Genomic DNA, 19,459 nt, shown 5'->3' on the forward strand with positions numbered 1-19,459 from the left:
GATATATTATCATAATTATTATCAAGAAATGCAATGAGAAAAATCATCGAGAGAATAAGATATATATATATAGAGAGAGAGCGAGAGAGAGATAGATAAAGATAGAGATAGAGATAGAGATAGTGATAGAGATGGGAAGACAGAGAGAGAGAGAGAGAGAGCAAACGAGAAAGAAATGGAGAGGAAAAAAAAAAAAGAAAAAAGAAGAAGAAACGCACAGAGTTGATACATAATTTGATGAATTTTTTTTAATACGATCCACGTATGATCTCTTGACGCGTCTCGACGCGTTATTCTTCTTATGATTTAAACGAATAAATCCTCGTGATTTATGTTTACTGTCAAATTTATTGACGAGAATAAGAGATGAATGTACATATCCGGGATCCAATTTGAAGAGCGTGACTTCTTCCTTTTGCTTCCTTCCTTTCTTTTTAATTTTCTTTACCTTTCCTATCTTTTTTCTCTCGGAGTTTTTGCATCTTTTTTCCTATTCCCTAACAAATCAATTGCAACCAAAGACGAACGTAGTATTACCATTCCGTGATATTATGCGTTCGTTAACAAAGTTTGCGCGGACTGATTTAGATCCATATTTAGGAGAGCAAAAATGTACAGGCTTCGAAAGATCAATTATTTATAAATGCATACCATTTTTCTTACTCTCACACTTTCGCTCTTACATTCTCATACATCTTCACACATTCTTTCTCTGTCTCTCTTTCTCTTTCTCTCTCTCTCTCTCGTTCGTTCGCTTACTCGCTCGCTCGCTCGCTCGTATGCTCTTTCTTTTTTTTGAATGATCGAATGAGAACGCTTTTTCTCGAAAGAACAAAAACAAAAAAGAATAATAAGAAGATAGTCTGAAAAAATTGTTCGATAATAACGAGATGGATAATCGCCGAAGTTATTTGCCACGAAATTGGCTCGAATCGATCTATAATATATATATATATATATATATATATATATATATATATATATATATATATAATTGTTAATATTATTATATATATATAATATATATATAATATATATATAATATATATATATAATATATAATATATAATATATAATATATATATATATATATTAATAATTTTCTCCGTCCCGTGTCGGTATTTCGCAAGGATAATAACAACGCGCGACTAAATGACCTAAGATATGATCAATCACATATATTAACACGTGATTACATCTAATATCTTAATATTCGAATGTGTACGCTCGTGAAAATTACATTATACATCTAAATGGTGTTCGAGTTTGATTTAATCGATAGACGAAAGTTCGCAGTGTGTGGTCCATTTCGATGCGAGAAATTCGATCGTCCGAAATGTCAAGTTATTTTTTTTTTTTTTTTTTTCTTTTTTCTTTGTCACCGTGATCGTCGTCATTGTCATCGTCGTCGTCATCTTCGTCATCGTCATTATCATCTTCATCTATGTCTTCTTTGTCATCGTCGTCGTCGTCGTCGTCGTCGTCGTCGTCATCGTCTTCGTCGTTTTGTGTGAATAATTTTTTTAGTCTATAAATGTATAAAAAAGATTAATTATAATATCCTGGAGGAAAGAAATACACATTTGATCTGCCTCCATCTTACGTCTAACATCACAGCTGCCTCTTTTGTTCTTTTCTTTCGTTCGATTAATAATTATTATCGATTATTATTCATCGTACACGTTATTTCTACGAAATATCCGTGATATTCCGTACGGACCGATTTTATTATTCCGTTTTAATCTTCTTACTTCTTTCCCTTTACTTTTCCCCCCCACCTTTTTTTCTTTTTTTTTCTTTTTTTTTTTTTTTTATCAAAACGTCGAATCGAATTTAACGCTTCGAAGCCGACACTTCGAAGGGACGAAGAAAACAAAACGTTCGCCGATCTCGCGGCACACCTCGTCACAAAGGAGAGGGGGTTTATGGATACCCCAATTTGATAATTCTCACATACTTAACAAACATATCATCGAAATAGCTTTGACAAAAATCAGTTGATTTCCACGCCTTTATTTCATCGAGAATAATACGCGAGTCGATTGCTACGTAGTTATTTCTAAGCTTGTTGTATAAAAACGATACCATTTTGAAATAGACCAAAGACAAGTGCGCGTAAAGCAAACTATATATCATGGGACAACATGAAATTCTGAATAAATACTTAATATTACAACAAAATCTTAAATATTCTTCGTAATGTCACCGCTATATAGTTTGTAAGAAAATAAGATACTTTACTTGAAATTTTTATGTACACATATTACAAACAACGTTTCATTTTTTTTTGTGTTTCTTCTTCTTCTTCTTCTTCTTCTTCTTCTTCTTCTTCTTCTTCTTCTTTTACTATTTCTACTTCTTCTTTTGCTTCTTTTTTTTCTTCTTCTTCCTCCTCACTTCTTTTTTTATATAATGTATAGGCAATGCGTTTTACTACACACTTCTATTATACATATTGTGGAGCAAGTCTAACAGGTCCGCCCTATATATTTTATTTTATTTTATTTTATTTTATTTAATTTTATTTTATTTTATTTTATTTTATTTTATTTTATTTTATTTTATTTTATTTTAATTTTATTTAATTTTATTTTATTCTGTTGTATTTTATTATTTTACCCACCCTTTCTATACCCCTTTCATCCGCCCCCTTCTTCCCAATCCATCCCACCCCTCATAGATCTTACGCTATTTCCTTTCTTTTAAATTCGATCGAAAAGAAAAGGCTTCGTGTAAAGTTCATGGTAAACGTAACGTTTTTTAATCGCTGCACGAAAGCTCACCACCACTTTTATTTTTTTTCAGTTTTGTATCGAGCGCTGACCTTACGTTTTACTTATTATTTGTTTGTTTGTTTGTTTGTTTGTTTGTATTTTTGTTTCTTTTTTCCTTTATTTTAAACCCAACATTCGTATCTCAACGTTGTTTTATTACTTTATTTAATATTTACAGAAGTTTTTGTTCGGATGCAATGCTTTTTGTATATAATTTTTTTTTCCTTTTTCCTTTTTTTTTTTCCTTTTACCCTTCCTTCCGTCTTCCTTTTTCTTTTGCTTTTTTTTTTCTTTTGTATTTTTATTTAACGCACTATTGTACTTAGATTCTCGACAGGGAACTTGGTTCGGTGTGATTGACAAAAACCGAATTGATTTTCCGAACTCGAACGAACCTGCCATTGATTTGCCGTTAGTTTATACGAACCAAAAAAAAAAAAAAAAAAAAAAAGAAAGAAAGAAAGATAAAAAAAAAGAAAAAAAAAGAAAGAAAAAAAAAAGAAAGAAAATGAAAATAAACGATGCTCGCGAACTTGTAAACCAAGTTCCTTCTTCCTTTTTAATCACGCGTCGAATTTTTAACGGGCCGATTTTTATAAACGACGTAAGACCGGGTAGATTCGAGAATTAACAAAAAGATCTATATAATTTAACATTGAGAGAAAAAGAGAGAGAGAGAGAGAGAGAGAGAGAGAGAGAGAGAAAGAAAGAAAGAAATAGAGAAAGAAAGGGGGAAAAAAAAAGTAAAAAGAAAATAAGAGTGGCAATAAAAATGCGTAAAGCAAGAATAGCTTTGTGTCTTGCTGATTCCTATCATCATTTTTTGAAACGACGATAAATCATTTTGAGATAAATCGATCGAGGATAATTAAATAAGAAGAAAAAGAAAGGAAGGAGAGAAAGAAAGAGTAAAATAGAAAGTAAAAAAGAAAAAAAAAAAAAAAAGAAGAAGAAGGAAGAAGAAGAAGAAGAAGAAGGAAAAAAAGAAAGAAAGAAAGAAAAAGAAGAAGAAGAAAAAAAAAGAAAAAAACGTTGGTAATCATTGCTATGTTTAAGATCATCGTTAAAAACCATACATCATATGTATGAGACAGACAATGAAAAATAAGATAATGATTCGATTTCGATCGAATCAACCCGGACGTCTTTGTCTCACATCGGAGAGAGATCCTAAATTTAATGCTTTTAGCAGAACATAGTATAATATAATTCTAATCTCGCCGAGTGACGACGAGTGTGCTTCAAAATTGTAATCGCTCGCATCGAAGATATTTCTCGCACGCGTAACCACAGCACCACCATCTCTCTTTCTCTCTCTCGCTCTCTCTTTCTCACACTCTCTCTCTCTCTCACTCTCTCGCTCTCTCTCTCTCTCTCGCTCTCTCTTTCTCACTCTCTCGTTCTCGGTCTCTCTCTCTCTCTCTCTCTCTCGCTCTCATACTCTATTTCTATCACTCACTTTCTCTCACTTTATACAGTACATCCTTTTAGTACTCTTCTACAGAAGCATCTCATTTTTCACCTAACGAAAGTTCATTGCGCCATTATGAGCGTCCAGAGAGCAGCACTGGTATCATCGATAAAAATCATCTGATCTGATATACATATATACATATAAGTATAATTACATTTATATGTATGTCTATGTATGTTTGTTTATCTGTATGTATATATATATATACACACATATATATATATATACACGTGTATATATATATATAGATATATATAGATACCAGAACAGTCCCTTGCCCCTTTGATGTTCTAAAAATTTCGAAATGAATATGACTTTATGTACACGCAGGTCCCGATACCACCGCACTCACACTAGAAAATCAGGGTCACTATAATCTTCCCCACTCTCGCTACTATCGGAGATTCTTCTCCTTTTCTTCTTCTTATGTTTCTTCACCTTTTCCGTCTTGTGCGCGCGATGCTTACGATGTTCCTTCATGTCAGGATTCATCGGATGTATAGTAAGTTTGGGTACACGTGGAGACGTCGGTGTTGACGCCGTTATCGTTGAGTTCATCGAGTTGTTCGAATGCTCGATAGACGAGTTCATATTTGCTTGATGATACTGAACATTTCCAAAAGAATTGCTTGTTACTGCACTATCGATAAGTTTATTATCAACCTCAGGATTGGGTATCCTCGGTGATTGACTGTTATCCGTGTTACATTGTTTGCCGCTGGTATCTCCTTCCTCTCCTTCGTCTGGTTCTTCGGGATCGTACTTCAACATTAACTGTTTAAAGTCCAAATACTCCTTCACCAATTTCTTTCTACCCTCGGCGTCGAGTTCAGCATTGCTTACACCTTCCTTCAGCCTCTGTAACGTAGCTTTAGGTTTGAACAAAAGATTATTCTTACGATTCACAGCTTTCTCATAAACCTTGGCCGCTTCCGATGGCGAATATTGACCGATCTTCGCGTCGGAGAAACCATAAAGATCTTTTAGATGTTGCCTCAATGTCAGGAGCAAAAGAAAACCTTGACTGGCTGTGATGTATTCCCGGAGCAAAGTTGTGTCACCTGGTAATCTTGCTAGGATCGTCTCTTCGTCCTCTTCGTCGTCTTCCTCATCTACCAGAGACAATATATTTTCAGAACGAGGCTGCTCGCTTGATCCTACCATTCCTATCGGCTGCATAGGCGGTTGCATCATTTGCTGATCTTGTTGGTGTTCTTGCAGCAACAAATGTTGCGGCTGCTGTTGATGCTGTTGTTGTTGTTGTTGCTGAAGTGGCTGCAGCTGTAACTGCAGCTGCAACTGCTGCTCTTGCTGTACCTGCTGCAAATGTTGTTGTTGTTGTAATTGTTGTTGTTGTTGTTGTAGTTGTTGTTGCTGCTGTAGTTGTTGTTGCTGTTGTTGTTGTAATTGTTGCTGTTGTTGTTGTAGTTGTTGTTGTTGCTGCTGCTGTTGTTGCTGCTGCTGCTGTTGCTGCTGCTGCTGCTGTTGTTGATGATGATGATGATGATGATGATGATGATGGTGATGATGATGATGCGACGTCGATTGACTGTTTCCTTCCTTAGGCAGCAAGGCTTCTCTGAAAGACTGCAGCAAATTTGTACCTGACATCGATATGATAATATCGATATGATGGATGATGAATAACGGTTCGTCTTGTACCTGATATGTGAAATAAGCAAGATTATCAGCCAAGTATAACATTTGAGATAAACTTGTCTTGGCGCTCTCATCGAATTGTTTTAAAAAGGACAAGACTATCGCCCTTCTCTGTTGTTTCGTATTCCTTAATATAGTATATAGAAAACCATTGAGTGCACCAGGAAATTCACCCTCTTTAATTCGCATACCTCTCACAGTATTATCATTCTGCAATATTTTCTGTAATCGAAAACTTAGTTTTATACCAAACTGTGATTTCATATGGATGAAACCAGGATACTTCTTCTCGATGTCCTGCAGCTGTTTGTCCGCGCTGTGACTGACGGCTTTCTCACAATCCGTGCTCATGCAAATCAAATAGGGTACTATTTGCACAGGATGCACCAAACCTTGAGTCAAAATCAATTGTATAACTTTAAGGGCAGCGTGTCTAACGCTTATATTCGCATGTAAGAAAGATTCCAATATCTCTTTAATGTAAAGCTGGATGACGGTACTAGCCATCCCCGAGGAAACATCACCCATTTCCTTCAAGTTCTCTTGTTTTGACATCTTCGACCATTCCAAGTCCTGTTTTATCATTCTCTTTTCTTCCTCCTGAAGATATATTTCAATATTATTTAAAACTTGAATTCTCATGTGAACCAGAGCGTTCTCTGACGTAAGCAAATGATGATAAAGCTCCTTCAATTCGGGAACCAACATGAATTCGTAATGTCTTATGCAAAGAGAACCAATAGCGGATAAAGTGAAATGACGTATATCATCGTTGTCTTGATGGACGAAGTAATTTAATGTTTCAAATACTTGATCCTTTATGTTCTCTGCCAAACCCTCGATGACCTCCGGATCGGTAAAATTAAAATGCCTCAATAATAAGCCGACTGTGAACAATGCTCTTCTGAAAAATGGCCTATATTTCAATAGCATTGGATTCGCCGGATCTTTCTCGTATAACGATTTGTACTCCGTCAGATGACCATAATATTTTTTAAAACAGTCACGTATTAATTTAAAGTTCCTCGTGACGTTGTTCACTATAGAGCCTAAACACGATAAACAACTCGCTACGACCGATCTATCGTGTTGTAGAATTAATTTAACCGAATCCTCTTCTAGCTGTGCTAAGAACGTTTCGCTGGGATGTTCCATCAATGGTACTACTAACTCGAGAGTATGCGCAACGCTACTTATTATTTGATAATCCCCTTGTGTTTGACACTTTAAACTTAAATAAGGCTGTAAGGTGATCGCATGATTAACCAAAAGTTGCGGTCGGATCTTCGCAAAGAGATATAACGTAGTCAAACAAGCGACCAGTCGCTGTGACGATCCTTTCTTTTCGGATTTACCTACGTCACCTAGATTAGTTTCCTCTAACCTAAGAACATTTTCTATCAAGCAATCGACGATCTGCTTGCATGCCGTTAACAATGCCTTCGGAGGTTCGGTTTGCATTTTCGTGCTATCATCTTTATCTTCCTTTGGTTTAAACAAACTTACCAGCAGTTGTTCGAACCATTCCAAGCCCATATCTTTGCTAGCCGCAACAACGTCGGTGATATTCATTACTTTTCTCAATAATGATTCCGAATCAAGAGTAGGTCTTTCTCTTACAGGAGTAAACCACATATTTTGAAAAACTTCCATAACTAGTTTTCTTATCCCTTCTTCATCGTTCACTCTTCTAATCATCTTCACGCAAATCTCTGGGATTTTTGGAAAATCTGGACACTCCATACAGATATCCTTCAATATCTTAATTACACGTTTTCTAACACTGACACCTGTATCCAATATTCTCGCTAGCAACATGTCGTAATATTTATCTATTAATTCTGGTCTGCTCAATACAAATTTTCCAACTAAATCGACAGCAGCCTCTCTTACCGATGTTGAATGATCGAGAAACGAATGTTTCACTCCGAGTTGCATATCTACTCTCGCAAGTACACTTGGATCGGCTTCAACGATCATCGTTAAACATTTCATAGCTTTCGTTCGAATTGCGATGGATGATTCTGTTAATACGTGAAGTATCTGTTTGAGATAACGATCGAAACTTTGGGAAAATGGTCTCTTTGATGCAAGATATTGAGAAATGAGTTCGGCCGAATTGTAATCTATGTAGGTTTGTAAAACGTCTGGCTTAGTTCCCGTACTATACGGTCTAATTCTGCTAATAATATATTTCTTTTTTTCCTCTATAAGTCTATAAGCTTCTGAATTTTTCTGCTCGTTATTGTCATTTTCATCCGCATCCTGATCTTCAACTTCCGAATCACTTTCCTGATCGCTACTATGATGTTTATTCTTTTTCTTCGCTCTCTTTTTATGCGTCTTCTTAGTCGGACTATTCTTTGATTGTCCTACGCGTGACTTCTCTACCGCACAATCTCTGTACCATTGAGCCAAATAAAAGTGTCGAGCGTATACCAATGCCGAATCCTTCGTACCGTTAACGGCTAAATAATCTAAAAGTACTTTCTGTAAAAAGACCGTCCTTTCTTCGTCCTCGCTCAATCCTATGATTTCCTTGTCTTTAACTTGATCATAATCGGCATCCTTCTGTTGTTCCAATTTGATGTCTCTTATAATCTGATCAATCGTCGACAGCTTACATTGGGAACTGACCGCGTCTTTTCTTAGCCTAGCTGCAACTACTCCAAGATAATCAATGGAAGCAACTCTAAGCGACATATCCGAACTTTTGTTCGAGAAATGTCCAACCAATAAATTTCCAAGCAAGCTAAGAAGTAATTCCGCTGCAGGCCATTCAGGTTTATTCACTGTAGCTAATAGATCCTGTACAAAATTCTCGAATAATGGTCTATAATCAATTTCTTCTCCTTTGCTTCCGCATTTGTTTAAAAATACAGTTAAAAAATTACCGGCTATTCTAGTGGCGGTCTCGTACTTATTTATAATCAGAACATCAGCATCGACATGGCTAATCTTTTTCTCTTCCTTTTTTTCCTCCTTCTTTTCCTCCTTTTTTTCTTCCTTCTTCTCTTCATCGTCCTTTGAAGATCCTTTTGTCTGCGGTACAACACTGTCTGACAATACCACGACGCATTGGATAAGCTGCAATACTAACGCAGTTAGCATCTGTATATGATCTTCGGAGTTTAGCCTATATGTGCGTAAACTTCTTTTGCTACTAGGAAGTCTCGCTATTGACGCCAAAATATCATCTAACAATAATCTTCTATGCTTTTCGTATTTGGTAAATATTACGGTGACAAGCTTAAGAGCGCTTAATTGAAGATCGCTTACGGATTCAACAAAAAACGGTGCAACACCTAACGTGGATGCGTGAAGAACACTGGTATCCGTTAACACTTGAATATTTAATAATTCGGCAAGGAGACCAACCAGTTCGTGCATTTTGTTGTAAACTTGAAGAATGCTCTTTTCGCGAACTTCCTTCATGTGGCCCCTTTTTTTACGTCCGCTAGAATTATAATTGTCAGTCTTGTTTTTTGTGTCTATTTTATAAACAGGGTCAAATGAAGGATAAATGGTGTTTTGCAATTGAAATTTCATAAAAAGAACTATTCTGTCGATTACATCTTCCAAATAAACTGTCTTGGGCATATTACTTGATGTCATAATGTGCAACGATATCAGTGATGCGTCTACGGCACGTTGTACCCTTTCCATAGCCAACTGCATCCACAGCCTGCTTTCGTCAACGTCGTCATCGGGATCTGCCAACGGTGATACCCGAGCTCCGTCACGAATGTTCTTCTCTAAAATATTTAGCAATCTAACCAATCTATCCGCTGGAATAGACTCCATTGCTCCTAAAGCTTTTAATTTTGCCGCTTCGGTACATAAATCGTGTAATTGATATTTAGGAATAAGCAATTCTGGAGGCACATCACCATCTTCCTCTAACTCGGCGTTGGTTGCAATATCTTCTGTATTTTCAAAAATGGTCTCTATCGTCGAATTAAATCGTTGGTATGTATTAGTTTCCATTAACTCTTCTACACTTAATTTAGACAAAACTGGAACTAGTTTTTTCTCCACCTTTCTTATTTTCGGTTTTGTTGGTGTAAATATACCTTCCTTCTTTTCATCCTCATCATCGTCATCCAATATCCTTCTTCTTCTACGAATTTTATCTTCGCTTTTCTTCCTTTCTGCTCTTTCCTTTTCTCTTTGAACCTGACGTTCCTTTGCTCGCGCTTTGAAATATTTATTATTTTTACCAATTTCTTCTTCACTTTCGGAATCACTCTTTGCATCATCGCGATTGGTTATTCCCATCCTTGCAGCACGACTGGGAGATTTCTCAGCGAATGCAGCTAAACTCTTCTGCATAAGCGTCTGATCTTCTATAGATAATCTATTCAACATAACAACAGGTTCTTTCATTTTTTCTGTTGGTGTAGTGGGCACTTTTAATATTTTATCAGAATTGTTGTTTTGTTGATGCTGCATTGGCATTATATTAGTATGATCTAAAGTATTAACAACATTAACATTATGAAGGTTTTGATATGACGTGGTCTGTGAACCTGACAATAAATCTTGTGCAGCATTATCCATGCTTTGTTTTGTTTCAATATTCTCTATTGGTAAATCTATGTCAGGAAGGCCAGTTACTGGATCGAGTAAAAACTGTTGATTAGCTTGAACACTGCTATTAATATCCATATGCTCATTACTTTGCAACGGATGATGTACTTGTTGATTCATCGTTGGATCGTAAACATTCTGTTGCATGTTCATAGTTTGCTGTTGTTGAACAGGTATGTTTGCACGCATTGGAGAAGTCATGTGCATATTGTGTTGCGGCGTCATACCAGACATGTTATGATGCTGAGGCGTTACATTACCCAAAGATGTCAAAGGTGTATTGGGTGAGCTCATATGAGCCGGAGAATACATATTTGGTTGGGGAGCTATATTCGACAGAGGATTTATACAATTGGAGTCATCCTGTACATGCTGTGGCGTAGTCGATGTTCTCGTTTGCTCCGTCATAACGTTTCCTCTAGGAGATGGAGAAGGCACGGCAAAAGGAGACATTTGTGAAATATCTGCATGATTTTGAGGTGTAACTGGCATTCGTGGATGCTGCGCGTGAGAGATACCACTAGGTGGTGGGAGTACAGTTCTAGCTGCAGCAGGATGAGCAGGACTACCTTGAGGCGTTTGCCTGGACCCTGAAGAATTTGAATAAGATGGTGAAAAGCGGCCATAATTTGCTGGTGATTGATTAGAATGCATCTGCTGAGTACCCTGAGACCAATTTCTTGGAGAATTATACTGAGGTCCTTTGAACACGTGTGGATTTATCTGGAGAATTGCTTTAAGCAATTCCGGCGTATTCTGCTCTGATTCCAAGGGTTGTTCAGTATTAGCATAATTATCCTTCAGTTCAATATGATCCGACGAAGTTTGTGACAGGGACAATATTAACTGGGGCACTAAATTTTCATCTCGAACACTTAACAATATTTGTGCTTCCTCTGCCACTCTTGGATGAAACAGGAGAGATTTGTTTGTCAGAGTTTGGGGCAGCGGCGTTGGTAGGGGCATTTCAGGCAACAAGTCAGTGAGACTCGCGATACCAGCGAGGGTAGTAATTGGCACACTCGGAATAACCCCATTCATTTTGAATTTGATTTGTTCTGGCATTACAGCCTGGACAAAAAATAGATTCAAAATCAATTCCAGTGTTTCTGTCTTTCCCCCCTCGATTCATAGAACAATCCAATATATGAAGCACTGCACTAACATCATATAAAAGTTCTACTCACGATATAATATAGATGTAAGACAACAGAACATATCTAAATGCAGCACTGTTGCCACATATACCCAAACTAATCATTGCTGTTTTATTTTTGTACTTGCATTTCCTAAACGTTCCAACACATTCTACTATTAAACGGAATAGTATCTAACTCTTGTCAGAGAACACTAACACTAAAGTTATATTGGGAACTTAACAAAGTCTCTTTTAAGTTCCCATGATGTAAAAGAAAATTTCAACCAAACTTTGATGAAGCACGTGGGTCCTCCAATAATCGATCCATGATTATCAATCCCTTGTCCTATAACAGAAAATTTGATTCGATTAAGACTCTACTGGCCAAAAAATATTATTGGTATAAATGCTAATAAAATAATTTATATTTTGAAATATTAAGAAAAAGGCACCTATTGTTTATAAAATTATAATCATTTTGTAGTGCTGCATACAATTCTACCTATATAGTAATATGTGAATAATAATAAAATTAAGATAATAATTATATCATTATTTCATATACTCTGTAATTATGATCAATAATACGTACACTTTATTAATCTTTCACAATGAAAGTATAAAATATGATTTACAAAGAATTGACACATTAATTGAAAATTCATAAAAATATAAAATAACAACAAAATCATACAATTAATTGTATCTGAAGTATAATTAATGATGATATATCATCAATTAAATAAATAAATTTGTTGTGCACACTAAACTTTGAAAACAAAAAAAAAAAAAACAAAACAAAACAAAACAAAAAAAAACAATGAGCCAACACCATAACATATTAATACAATAAAGAATAATTCCTAAATGGATTCAATCGATTAAAAATAATATTATGATTATATAAGTATAGTCAGTTAAACAAATGTATAAAAAGTAATAAAAATATTCGATAATAACTTAAATGTATATCAATAAGGAAAATAAACTAATATCTCATATGTACAATATTGAACGGAAGATACCATTGGTAATAATAAATAATATTATTCAGGCTAATATGATTTAGGTTTAATTAATCATAAACATTTTGATAATCTCAATTATTTTTATCATTAATATCAATGATTATAAATACCAGCACGTTATAATACCATCTAAGTCATTACCTTTCTTCGTTGGATGTCTACCATCCAACATCATACATATGATAACATGAGCTCTGGATGATGTTTAGAGACAGCAGAATTTTCCAAACGAACGCGAAAGCCCGCTAAAGAAGAGAATTAAATAGATCAGTGACAATATAAAAATCAATTGAACGTCAGATAAGCCTATAAAAACAAAGTTGATGTATAAGGAGGTTCAGTATCAATTGCCTTACCCCAAGCAATCGCGACGATTATTTATGCTCCCGAATGTACTATGCGGAATATAATTTTGGCGGGCAGCGTGAACACATTTGCATGAGCATCAATTTTAATCGTAGACAAACATGTATCCGTTTATCGCGCGTTCTCCAAATCGTTACGTTTGACCGTGTCAAGCCTTTTAGCAAAAAACTTTTCCCCGTAGACGATATCCACTCAATTGTCAATCCGTGGTTGTGGCCTACTTGGATGGTTGCGCTTTTACAACGATCACAAAGATATGCACCGAACTGAATATCACCTCACGACTTTCACTTACATGTTTCACAGCACCGCGTAAACATCGCCATGTCAAAGGTGGTGCATCGCGGGGAAAACAGTATTTATAGTGCGAATACGAAGAAAACAGACACAAAGGCGTCCATTTTGCTCAGCAGCGAGTTAGCGGAAGTTGCGTAGTAGATACAGCCGAGATACAGGTATACCGGCGCTTACGGCGTCTCATTTCAAATGTTACCGAACCGTTTGCATGTGAGCGATTTATGACTTTACATCGATACTTTATTAATCTAACCTCCAAAATATGACGGTCAAACGAAGTAAATAAAGCGGTCATGTCGTTGATTAATTTCTATTTTAAATTTATCATTCCTTAAGGTACTGTCGAAGGTCATATAAAATGGCGGAAAAATTTGAATTTTTCGAGGTAACTATTATTTCCAATATTTCATAGAAATACTTAAGATTTTTACGCCGTTCATTTAATGAAATTATATAATTTAATATTTCCCTTAGATTAATGTTTATTTATTTACATGTGAATTTCATTTTTCTTTAATTAAAGTTTATCCGTAATCAATCGTATATACGTAGTATGCTCGTTCGATGACGACCAATCATGTTTTTAGACTACATGTTTATTCCGATTTACACAATCCTTTTTTCAAATTTAACCGCCAGATAGCGGGCTACAGCAACAACAGGAAACATGTCGGCGACAGGAGTGTAACTAAAATCTTTCATGTCTCATATGAGTTTGGCCCCCCTGCGAGCAGGGCGATAACTTATACCGCGATATTACGCTTCGTATGATTTCTGACAACTGACGATATTTAATAATTATTTTGATCCGGTGCAATATGTAATGTAATGTTATTAAATAAGAAGAAGCAGAGATGCAAGACATTTGTGAAAATATTCGTACAGCGATTGAACATGGACGTACTGATATTATCAGATCCATTTTAGAAGCGTGTAGGTATTACTAAATGTACAATATATGATACACTGTCAAATAATGCAATTGAGTAATATTAAATGTCATAGCTCATTTTTCATCGATCAATTAAAATTTCTACGTTTATTTATTACACGTAGGTGAAAATGGTCCTACGGCTGAAGGAATAACAAAAGATAAAATATTGAATCAACCTCTCTTAGAGGAAGGAACTTTTTTATCATATGCATCCAAGGTATCTAAAAGAAATTGTATAAGCTTTCTTATGACTATATCTTGATACTTCCTTGATATTTCATAATTACTTTTATTAATTAGACAAATCAAGCCGATATCGTAAGGACTTTGTTAAATTGTGGAGCAGATCCAGCTGTACAAAATGCAAATGGACATAATGCTGTTGATTTAGCAACTAGCGATATAATACGTCGTATTTATATTGAGGAATTGCTAAGGGCAACTGCTGCTTCTGAGTGCGTTTCTTCTTTGTATTTATTAATTATTAAAACAAATCAAGAAAGAAATAAAACTTATTATATTAGTAATGTCAATTGTAAATGAAAAATTTGTACTATATAGATATATTAATGTAATGTCACTTACAGAATAGAGAAAGTAATACAATTACTAGATGCAGGAATACATGTAAATTCCTGGGATTCACAAGGTAGTAAAAACACACCGCTGCATTGGGCGGTTTGTTATGGGAATAAAGATGTCATTACCTGTTTGATTGGTAAAATTAACTATACTTAATGACGTGGTGCATCCTAATTATAATATAAAATACTGATAACATAAAAATGCAGTTTCTCGTTTACAGACCGAGGTGCAGATATAAATGCTGAGAATGGATGTGGCGCTACACCATTGCACGATGCAATAAATCGTGGTGATATAGCTATATGTCATGAGTTATTACAAGCTGGAGCAAATCCTCTTATAAGAGCTGTTAAAGGGTAAAGATTTATTGGAATATTTTATTTACTGTATAATTTCAATATTTACATAATATTAAAAAATATATTTGTTTGTAGAACATTTGCAGGAAAAACGCCATATGATCTTACTCGTGGAAAACAGACCTTGCATAGCCTTCTTCAAAAATTTTTATCCAATTTCACATCAAATGACAATGAAGCTATGCATAGTCCAATTGGATTGTTTTCAGAAGGAAATTTTTCTCAAAAAAGTATTTCAAGCAATATGAGCCAACTCTCCATTGAATCTAGTAAATCTTCTGAACCAGTATACGATATTCCATTACGAGAATCGGGAAAAGATAGTCCTAACAAAACTGTTACAGAAAAAGAAGGAATTTATTACTTACTTTGGCCACAACCAAAGACTATCTGTAAACTTAAGAATTTTTCACCGCCATTTGTCATTGGCAAAGAACTTTTTATATCCATTATACAGGTATTTAAATATAATGAAATATTTATTAATAATTCGATCATATTAATTTTATAATATAATATTTTTTAACATAGGGCAGCGAGTCCATACACAGAATATTAGATGTTTGGGAAGTTAGCAGAACACACTTATTGGAGTTAGGTCATGATGTAAAAATAGGCGAAGTTCAACCTAGCTCTGGAAAATTATGTTGCGAAAACAAAATAGAATGTATAGTGAACAAAAATTTGTTCAATGTTTCTCATGGCTATCAATTACATATTTCTCAAAACTCGATTAAAGTTTGTGCTGGAAGTCTACCAGGGTTACATTATGCAGTATGCACATTTGTGCAAATATTACGTTTAAGTAAAAAAGATAATACATCTGAAACATGTGAAATAGAACCTGTTCTCATAAAAGATGAACCAAGATTTATACACCGTGGAATACTGTTAGATATTTCACCAAGAGGTCGCATACCCACTTTAGAATATTTATTACACATGGTTGATTTATGGTCATCATTAAAAATATCTCATCTACATCTCTACTCTAGACTAACATCAGCTTGTGACTGGCAACTTTGTTATTCTAAATCTGAAATGGTTACACTAGACAGATACTGCAGGTAAATTAGATATTTTTTTTTTTTTTATCATTTAAAATTTTGTTGTTACATCAACGTAAAATTATTTTTGTTTAAACAGAGATCGTCATTTAGACTTAGTACCAACATTGGATGTAGATTCCAATGTAGGACAACATCATCTCACACAAATGTGGCCTATTTTTCAAGAATTACTTGCTGTATTTCCTAGCTTGAGTTATGTACATGTTGGACCAAGATTGGCTAGTTTATTAGTTCAACCGGATAACTTTGATCAGAATTTGTCTGTAAATGAAACTATAGAAACAGATATGTCAGAGGTATATAAATCGTATTCGTGCCTTCAAGAGTTATGGCACATTCTGAATTTGAATTCAAGCACAACTTTACTACTTTGTTCTAATGGATTACATTCCAAATTAGAATTTCATTACATTCCTTCAAATATTATTCTCGTTGAATATGGATTTCAGGTATAATAAATACGAGAATTTTCTTGCCTTCTTCTTTTTTTTCCTAAAATGTTAAAAATAATTTAAAAAGTCGATATATATATATATATATATATACACACACGCATGTTACAGGCAGATTATGATTTTTCTGAATGGACAGAAGCATTTAGAATAGCGGGTGGTAATATTTTGTCGAGTTCAGGAACAGCAAGTTACAATAGCTTAGCAGGATGTCCAGCATCTACATATATGAATACAAAAAATGCAATCAAAGCTGCTCTTGAACAAGATTCTATTGGTATAGTGGTTGCTCATTGGTCCGGAAGTCACCACCTAACTCCTCATCCTTTTGCTTGGATTGGATATTTAATAGCAGCAGGAATGTCGTGGAATTCAAGCACAGATATAGATATAGGAATTGATGATAATTATGACGTGCCTGAGGTATCCGGATTAATTAGGTATTAATTTTATTTCAATTTATAATATATAATTACTTTTATTATATTAAATTATTAATTATATATTAACTCTTCTCTATGTTATAGACCAAAACATATTACTAAATTACTAGATATTCACATTTTTCAAGATTCAGAATATAAAATCGGAAGTGCAATTTTAGAATTAGGCAGATTAGATACATTAGTATTAACCTTAAGTAAAAATCAATCGGCAAAAGATTTACAACAAATACCTGACAATCGTGGATCCACTTTATACAGATTATTAACAGATCCTGATAATGTCAATTTGGAATATCTTTCAGCTGATCTATTTGCTGTAAGTTTCGAGTTATTTCTTCATAAAAAAAAAAAAAAAAAAATTCTTTATTGAATATTATTAACAAATTATCTTTCCTTTTTAATAGAAAATGACAAAACAGATTAAACGTATTTCTCATTCATTATATGAAGGAAACTTATCCTCCAAATTTGCATCAATGGAAATTCAGGAACTACAATTAACAGCTGATTTAATGCTCACAGCTTGTAAAATTGGCCGAACACTAATTGTCGTGGGTATTAATCCAAACAGTAATATGGGTCTTGCAGTTATCAATTTAGGAGTATGCAATTTACCACCCACTTTTAGAACTGACATAGCTAATAAAATGTTAGCTCATATAGAACAATATAAAGGTTCTTGGTTACAAAGGCATTTACCTCAAGGCCTTCAAAGTTCATTATTGGTATTAACTAGTACTTTACATAGGTTTGTACCGGAAACATAATTTATTAAAAATTGGAAAAGAAAAAAAAAAGATTTGCTGTTTACTTACAAAATGTATGTGTTACGAAGTTCCTCTTATAGAAGACTGTAGTAAATATTTACAAGATAAGATTAAGTCAAATATGAAAATATAGTTACAATACAAATGTCTACAAGAAAAATTTTGCTTACTACAGTGAACTTTAATACAGCAAAATTCGTCATTAAGTTCATATTAACATTTTCAAGCATTAATATAAGTTATCAAAATATAATGTATACATTGACCATATTACAAAGAAACAAAGTTATAAACATATATTTAATTAAATATAAACATATTTACTAATATAATTTGAGTATTTTTTGCTCTGAAATAATTACAATGGAATTACTAATAAATATTAATTTACTAGTAAATATTTAATAAATATTAACATTGAGAAAAAAAAATAAGTTAATATATTTAAAGCAAGATTAATTAAATAATAATTAATGTTTTTTTTTTATAACTATCATACTTATTCATTATATGCGTACTGTGTACAAGTATGGCAATAAAAGATTAAATTATATCTCTTTCTATAACAGATAAGTGATAAAAATTATTTATCAAAATAAATAAAATATTTATAAGACTTTGTTTTGAAACATAAAGTTGCTGCATTTAAAAAAAATATATATATAATCTAAATCTCTAAAATAATATTCATATATAATTATTATTATTTATTTATAAAATTATGAATAAATATATATATATATACATTAAATATATTAAATTATTTTTATGTAAGATATATATTGTATATCTTACATAAGAAACATAGACACATTTAATTCTTTGCTTGATTTGTAGTATTAATTAAATTATTTCTATTCTGATTATTCCATCCACCCATTTCTAAATCGTTCTTATGAATCATCTCATTTTGTAGAGCTTGTAATCTATGAAATTCATCAATTTCAAATTGATACTTAGGTGTTGTAATACCAAAAAAATTGGCTAGCCATTCACCAAGATAATCACAACCGTCCAATACTTTTGTACCGACCCAGGTTGTTTGATACCAAGTCCAAGGTAACCAATTAAGAGTATGCTACAAATCAACGAATTTATATTTATTGAAAGAAAAATATAAACAGTGTTATATCATAAATTAATAAATGTTTAATTACCGGATCGATTTCTGCTACAATTTTATTTTCTTCTATCTTATCTACTTCATCTTCTGAAGAATATTCTTCTAAATCTCCATCAGAAAAATGCAACACTCGTTTTGGACGTTTCTTTGCATTAGTTTTACACTAAAATTTGTACGTTTATAAATATTATAATATAACGCTATAGATACATCTAAATATATAATTGCGTATCGAGTACCACATTCTCCTGCAAGACCACATCATTTAAATCACTTTCCTTGTTTTCTTCGTTCGCCATAGTTTGACACACATTACACAGAGTCTCAAGTGTCATTTCTTAGTCATGAGCAGAAACAACGTCCTTGTAACAAATGTATACTCTTCACGCATGCGTAT

The 19,459-nt window shown here is 33.7% G+C and overlaps 3 protein-coding genes across 4 annotated transcripts; 1 reads left to right on the forward strand and 2 right to left on the reverse strand.

Moving 5' to 3' along the window:
- Positions 1-1,158: 1,158 nt before the first annotated feature.
- Positions 1,159-13,465, reverse strand: LOC124427112 (nipped-B-like protein). Its single transcript, XM_046969619.1, has 4 exons — positions 13,020-13,465; positions 12,805-12,908; positions 11,685-11,981; positions 1,159-11,568 (listed from the first exon to the last, which is right to left on the reverse strand). Exon 4 carries the CDS (start codon positions 11,560-11,562, stop codon positions 4,597-4,599), a length of 6,966 nt encoding a protein of 2,321 aa, XP_046825575.1. The 5' UTR covers positions 11,563-11,568; positions 11,685-11,981; positions 12,805-12,908; positions 13,020-13,465; the 3' UTR covers positions 1,159-4,596.
- A 510-nt stretch (positions 13,466-13,975) lies between these two features.
- Positions 13,976-18,309, forward strand: LOC124427114. Its single transcript, XM_046969624.1, has 11 exons — positions 13,976-14,259; positions 14,383-14,477; positions 14,561-14,715; positions 14,848-14,978; positions 15,066-15,201; positions 15,280-15,661; positions 15,736-16,271; positions 16,351-16,723; positions 16,838-17,166; positions 17,254-17,488; positions 17,577-18,309. Exons 1-11 carry the CDS (start codon positions 14,181-14,183, stop codon positions 17,937-17,939), a joined length of 2,814 nt encoding a protein of 937 aa, XP_046825580.1. The 5' UTR covers positions 13,976-14,180; the 3' UTR covers positions 17,940-18,309.
- A 322-nt stretch (positions 18,310-18,631) lies between these two features.
- On the reverse strand, positions 18,632-19,433 carry LOC124427117 (protein FAM177A1). Of its 2 annotated transcripts, none has more exons than XM_046969631.1 (3): positions 19,302-19,433; positions 19,097-19,225; positions 18,632-19,017 (listed from the first exon to the last, which is right to left on the reverse strand). In XM_046969631.1, the coding sequence occupies exons 1-3, from the start codon at positions 19,395-19,397 to the stop codon at positions 18,754-18,756; spliced, it is 489 nt and encodes a 162-aa protein (XP_046825587.1). In that variant the 5' UTR covers positions 19,398-19,433; the 3' UTR covers positions 18,632-18,753. The 2 variants fall into 2 exon arrangements, with proteins under 2 accessions (XP_046825587.1, XP_046825588.1); XM_046969632.1 differs by having other exon boundaries at positions 19,305-19,417.
- Between the last annotated feature and the right edge of the window lie 26 nt (positions 19,434-19,459).

Source organism: Vespa crabro, chromosome 9 (genome assembly GCF_910589235.1).
Source record: "Vespa crabro chromosome 9, iyVesCrab1.2, whole genome shotgun sequence".
NCBI classification, from domain to species: Eukaryota; Metazoa; Arthropoda; class Insecta; order Hymenoptera; family Vespidae; genus Vespa; species Vespa crabro.